At 49.3% G+C, this 6,736-nt stretch overlaps 1 protein-coding gene across 1 annotated transcript in view; it reads right to left on the reverse strand.

The window, feature by feature from the left end:
• PTPRG (protein tyrosine phosphatase receptor type G) overlaps positions 1–5,852 on the reverse strand; it is a 397,752-nt gene extending 391,900 nt beyond the window's left edge. Inside the window, exon 1 of the mRNA XM_027467840.3 lies at positions 5,260–5,852. Within this exon, the coding sequence (XP_027323641.3) occupies positions 5,260–5,344 (85 nt within the window). The 5' untranslated portion in view covers positions 5,345–5,852. The remainder of the gene's footprint in view (positions 1–5,259) is intronic.
• Between the last annotated feature and the right edge of the window lie 884 nt (positions 5,853–6,736).

Genomic DNA, 6,736 nt, shown 5'->3' on the forward strand with positions numbered 1-6,736 from the left:
AGCTCAAGGCACAAACTAGCACTGCATCCTGGCCGCTGTGCCTAGAGGACTGTTCATTGAAAGGCAAGCATTTCAAGGCATGACCAGTGTAGCCCTGTTGCATCTATGAGTACCTCTGTCCTCACTGCAGCAGTAACATTGCTTTGCAGTGCTCTATCGTGTGGTATCAGCATTAGAAGCAGCCAGTCCAACTTACCACAGGTCACATTATGCAGATGTCTCGCCTGCAACACGGATAACCCAATCAGCAGCATTACCGCAAGATACCAAGTAATGGCAAAGTTAATTATATCCAAGGATGGCTTTTCTGGTTTGGTTTTTCCCCTCTAAATGTTTTTTTGACAGAGAAATGTAAATACTGGCTGTTTTCATCAGAAGTTATTCTCCAGTTGGTCCCACCCCAGGTTCCCCGGCTCAGTATGGCAGTGCACGTTCCTTTACATCTTCCTTCTCTGCTTTGCTTCCAAACCCTGCATGTCTCTGCAAAGCTGATTGAGGCCGATTCTTCCTGGGAGTTACTCTGGCAATCGATGAAGTGACACTCCCACCAGCCTGGTACAAGAAGTTGCAGGTCTACAATTTTCACTTGGAAGAAACATTGACAGGAGTTTAAACACCTCATGAAGAAGGGAAAAAAATGTCAAGATATTTAGATACCTAAAGAAGCAAGCAGTCCCCAGAAGGGATATATAAAAAAGCATAAATTAACCCCTTTGGAGCACATCTGCATCCTGAGATGGCTCAATGTCTTTCAAGCACTCTTTTCTCTACTGGTGAGATTCCGTTTCCTAAAGTACTTCAAAACTGTTGGCTAGAACCAAACTAAAAAGCATAGCATGTAAGCATAAATAGTTACAGCTTGGTCAACACACAGGAGCAACTGTGATCTTTAAAAATGGAAGGACAGGAACCCAGGCAAACAGAAACGAGCCTAATTTTTTCATAATTTCTCAGATTAAAGTTACATTTTAGCTAAAGCAGTGTTATTACTACACCCTTAGGCTTTAGAGCACATCATTCCACACGTTCATTTGGCTGCTAAAAAGCAGCAATCAAATGATTAGCATTTTTTCTGAGGATAGTTGAGATTAATAGTTTGAAGCCATTTCTGTAATTCAACCATGAAACTCAAACACTGAAACTAGAGCCAACTTTTTAACAACACTGTTTCAGAAAACTCCAAGTTAGTCCTTGAGCATTGATCAAAAGCTGGATAGGGTCTCCATTGTTATCTGTATTTCCTATAATTGGATATAAACCCCAACTATTAAACTTGAGCATCTTGATAACAGAACAGCTTTAAGCACACATACATAACTACAGACAAACCATTTCCCCTGCCAAAAAAAAAAAAAAAGAAACTGTGAGGGAAGCCATCATGCTACTGAAATCAGTAGTTTTTTTCAGTGATTTCTATGGTATCAAGATCTCTCCATGCTTCCAGTTGGACGTTTACAGGGCTAATACAGAGCTTGACACCGTTCTCTCTCCTTTAAGCTGCACTGCAATGGATGTTTCCCAGTGCTCAGCTGTGACAGGGATCAGGCAGGGGAGCAGAAGTGGAAAGGGGAACCCAACGGCAGTGCTCATCAGAATGCATTTGTTCAGCAGAGGCTCCCAGTGCGGATGCAGGAGGGCAGGTGAGCGATATGACACCTGTGCTAGACTCACATTAAGTTCCTCACTGCTCTGAGCGAAACATCCATTTTTTGGATAGGATCAAAACCCTTTCATCCCCATTTTCTAATGAAAAAGGAGAGGAATTGTAGGAGGAGAGAACAGCAAGAGAACACAGGTATCAGTTCCCCTTGCTCTCCCAAGCAGATCAGCACCCCCATGCTGAGCACAGGCTTTGCAGACATCACAAACCTCAGTCTCTTCAATGCCCTAATGTGACTGATGGAATTTCCAGCTACCCTCAGATCGTTTTCTTTTTTTGTTGTTGTTGTCATTTTGTGTATCCCTACCCTGCATGACACCTCCTCCTCCTCCCTCCCTAACTTAGGGAACCTCTTCCTCTGGCACAGACAGCTCCTGGGGCTGCTTGAAGGCTTTTGAAAGCTGTGTCCTGGCTCTGCTAACCACGAATCAGCTCCTGTAAAGCTGCTAACAGATAGCAAAGCTCTCCCCGAGTTTCCCCCCCAAGAAGCATACTAGCAAGCTCAGCTCATACAGCCTGGGAAAGCTCATTCAACATTCTTTATCTGCAAGGACACCATTAGCGACTTCCCGGAATGTAAATTGTATTTTAAAAAGGCACTGAAAATAAGAGATAATTAAAATGTAAGAAGTGTCATCTTCATAAAAGCCACAGGACTAAATAAAGTCTTGGAGGGCCCTCTCCTGTACATTCCGTATTTCTCTACGTGCACAACACACCTTCCTCTGTAAAACCTCAAATAAACAGAGCTAGCCTTTTTGGTACCTTTAAAAAATATCCAGAGTGGCATTTGATTAGTATATAGGGAAAAGCTCCTTGGACATTTTTTCCTCCAAGCAGAAAACAGTTACATGCAAAATTAACTCTCAGCTCAGAACTGAGAAGACTCAAAATACAAAACCTATTTACAGGCAGATGCCAGATCGGCAACAATTTATTAAGAGAGAGATAATCTAAATTTAAGAAAATTACTTTCATTTATGCATCTAGCTTAAGAAAATGTGAACAATTACCTCCCCTTACATGACAGGATAGGGACAGCAACAGCTGCGAAGTGCACAAAGGTGTGCTTTTTCCTTTAAAAAGAAAAAAAAAAACACTTCTCTGAACAGAGCACTGAGAAACTATGTAGCAAAGATAGCAAAGTAACATTAATGTTTGTGTCTTGCTGATTTTTGGTACTGTGCATTCAGATAAATGAACAAACAGACCCACTGGAAACATCCTCTTTCACCTTGTCTTAGTTTGATTTACTAAGCAATGCAATTACCAATGACAAGCCCACGAAGAAATACACTGAACTTAACACTTCAGAAAGAGCAAAACCTTACACACATTTTTTTTTTTAAATGCAAGAATGACTCCTTCATCTTACTGCAACCAAAGGAACAGCAACACAAATACCTACTTAAACAGTGAAAATCTGTTACAATCCTCCTAACAAAAGAAAACTGCAAAGACTTATTTTCAGCATGGTTCGTTTATTGTTGGTGAACAAAGGAAAAACAGCCTTTATGTTTCTTTACAAAGTAAGGTGACTTGCTGGAGAGAAAATAAATAGTGACCTCTTTCATTGAAAGAAAAGTGGATACGAAGTGGAGGGAGGAACGATGCTTGTTATTTAACACACAGACACCTTAGTTCTCTAATCCTCTCTCCAGAAAATAGTATTAAAGGAACTGAAATACTTGCGGTAGATACTAAATGGTTAATAACCGGCCGGGATTCCCCGCCAACACAAATTCCAATGATCTGCCATTGGATGTTGTCAGCACCAATGTCCTGTTATAGTCCACTGAGATCCTCCCTGCAGCTTTCCTGCCTCGGGCATCTCTGATGTACCAGATCAGAGTCTGAGCGTCCCTGTTTATCACGACGTCTCACTTACCGCCCCCCTGCACGCACGCACACCAGACATTACCGCTTTTCAGAAGAAGGCATAAAAGACTAAGGAAGTCACTGAGGTCTAACATGGTAGCTCAGTACGGAGACTAAATGCATAAAAGCCCTCCTGGAAAACAGTTTGCTTCCCGAGCAAACCTTTAGGCATGTTTCAGGGCTGTTCGTGGCTAAGTATTACCCAGCTGTTTTACAGCTCCTACTTCCAGCATTAAAGAGTTTACCTACACGCGGAAACGTCCACAGACCTACTGCTTTCTGCTCGCATTCATCTTTATATTCAAACTATAATGCAAATATTATCTGGTTCAAACACCACTGATCTAAATCAGCACGCCTTACAATACTGTCATATTAAACCTACATCATAGCTTGTTTTCCTGAAGCGTTCCTACAGCCTGCCTTCTAGATGTAATTACTGTACAATATATATCAGAACCAGAGAGAAAGGCTTCACTCTGAGGGCTGAAATTGAGAAGAAATCAATACAAAGAAGATAAATGTTTCTTCAAGAGCTGCAGAGGTATTAACCCTCTCTCCAGCTTATTTTCTTTTTGCTTCAAATCATTTTACCATCCCAGAAGCTGCTGGAAAGACTGGGATATGACAAGTCTACCTGCTCATCTCCGTGCTTGGGGTTAGGAAAAAAAATATTAAGTGCATTTAAAAAAAAAAAGTGGAAGTTCCTATAAAGCTTCCAGAATTTACTTCTTTTGCACATCTGCACACCTGGACACAGCCCTCAAGCAGGGCAACACACCGGGACCCCCAGCAGGAGATGCAGGGCAGAGACCCCACGGGGCAGGGGGCTCGAACTAGCCAGGACCCCCAGAACTCCCCCCTGCAGGGTGGGCGCCCAAAGCGGGTACCAGATAAACCAACAAACCCACCACTTTTGGGGCAGAGGGGTGTTCAAGCAGGGGGGGCTGTTAAGTCATTTTCAAGGAGCCCTCGACTTGGGGGGGGGTCCCCAGCAGCCGGGTGTGCTTCGTGCCCGCTTGCAGCGGAGGGGCGCGGAGCCGGGGGGACCCGGGGGGTCCGCACAGCGCCACAGCGCCCCTGGTGGGCGGCCGGAGCCCCGCGGGCTCCCCCGGGCCGGGGGCGCTGCTGGGGCCGCGGGTCCCGGTGCGGGGCGAGCGGCCGCGGCGTTTTGGGGTGGGGGTGCGGGGATGGGGGGGAGCTGAGACGAGTTATGGGGTGGGAAAGGGGAAAAGCAAGGTGGGCTCAGGGTGTCGCTCCGCTTCATTTGGGTGCCGGGGGGGCTGCACCCAGCCGGCCCCCGGGTGCGGAGCGGCCCCGGCAAGGTCACGAGTGGGCTGGGGGGGGGGGGTGCTGAGCACGGCGCACAAGTAAGTTTGATTTTTGGGGGGGCTGCAAGGAAGGGACCAAAGCGCGGAGCCGCGCTCCTATGGGGGCGCCGGTCCCGCGACACAACGGGAGCCCCCCAAGGCAGCGGGCAGGGGGACGGGGACCCCCCTGCGGCCGCCCCACGCCGGGGGGGGCTGCGAGGCACCGGGGGGGACACACGGCAGAGCCGCACTCGCAGCAGCCTGCAGGGAAGCGGCGTGGGGGCCACGCGTGGGAAGGGGGCACTCGGGGCCCCCCTGAGCCCCCACGGGGGACACGGACACGCGTGGCGGCAGCCCCGGGATCCCTCCCGTATTTCTCCTCCCGCCGGTTCCCCCTCGCGGCACACTCACCGGGGAAGCACACCACATCATGCAGCACGGAGCTGGTGATTTTCAAGAAAAAGATCCACCAACACGGTTGCAGTAGCCTCCGCATGTCCAAAGCCGCACATCGAAAGGGGGGAGAGGGGGCTAAAACAATTCACGCGCGGAGAGAACGGAGAGGGAAAAGGGAAGGGAAGGGGGGGGGGGGAGGAGAGGGGAAAAACCAAAAAAAAAAAAAAAGGAAAAATTAAAAATTAAAAAAAAAAAAAAAACTTGTTGAAAACAAGTTTCTCCCCGCGCCCCCGGAGAAAACGGGGGGGGGGGACCGCTCGGCTGGGGCGCGGAGCGGAGCGGGGCGGTGCGGGGCAGCTCAGGCGGGCGGCGGGGCGCGGGGCATGCCGCGGAGCGGGCGCTCAGAGCCGCCTCCGCGCACGGGCGGGCGGGCGGCGGTCAGCCGGGGCCCCGGCGCGCTCCATCCCGCCCCACAGGAAGTGCCGGCCGAGCCCGGATCCTGGCCCGCACTTTAAAGCGGGGCGAGGGAGAGGGAGCGCGGCGCGGCGGCGAGGAGAGAGGAGGAGAGGAGTGGGGAGAGGAGGAGAGACGGGAGAGAGGAGAGGCGAGGCGGCGGCGCGCCGGGCGCCCCGGCGGCGCGCCCCCGCCGCCCTTAAAGCGGCCGCGGTGGTGGGGCGGGGGCGCGCTTGTGCCGCGGGGACCCGCGTGTGTGCGCGCACACGGCCCGGGCTGGGACTGCCGGGCGGCGGCGGCTGCCTTGGGTCTGTGTGTGTGTGAATGTGTGTGTGTGTGTGTGTGTGAGAGAGAGAGAGAATATATGTGTTTGTATGTGTGAATACATGTATTTGTGTGTATATGTATGTGTACATATGTACATGTGTCTGTATATATGTGTGTGTGAATATGTGTGTTTGTATGTGTGTGTCTGTATGTGTATGTATATGTACATATATGTGTGTGTATGTGTGTACATATTATAGAATCACTAAGGTTAGAAAAGACCTTCAAGATCATCACCCTATGTACATGTCTGCATGTAAATGTGTGAGTGTGTATGTATATGTATGAATGGATATGTGCGTGTATGTGTGTGCCTATATGTGTATGTATGTTTATATATGTATGTGTGTGTGTGTGTGTCTGTGAGTGAGGAGGGCAGGGGGCACTTGGAACGGAGCCGAGGGACTCTGCCCTTCGTGATTTCACATTTTGCACTCCTATGCAGATGGAGGCTGCTTGGAAGTTACTTGTGTCATTACACTGCCCTCGCTGAAGGAGGCTGGGGCTTGGTGTTGGGTGTCCCGGCCAGCACCCCCCACCCCTCCCATGACACCCCCCTAGCACCATTAGCCCAAGTATTGCCAAGGGTATCTGGCTCCCCAAAAATCAGACACTTTCCCTGCATCCCCCTCAGTACTGCATATCATGCTGCGTATTGCCAGAGGCCCCCCAGAAATCATACAGCTTTTTTCATCTAATGCTGTGCTGTGTA

Source organism: Anas platyrhynchos, chromosome 13 (assembly GCF_047663525.1).
Source record: "Anas platyrhynchos isolate ZD024472 breed Pekin duck chromosome 13, IASCAAS_PekinDuck_T2T, whole genome shotgun sequence".
In the NCBI taxonomy this organism is placed as follows: Eukaryota; Metazoa; Chordata; class Aves; order Anseriformes; family Anatidae; genus Anas; species Anas platyrhynchos.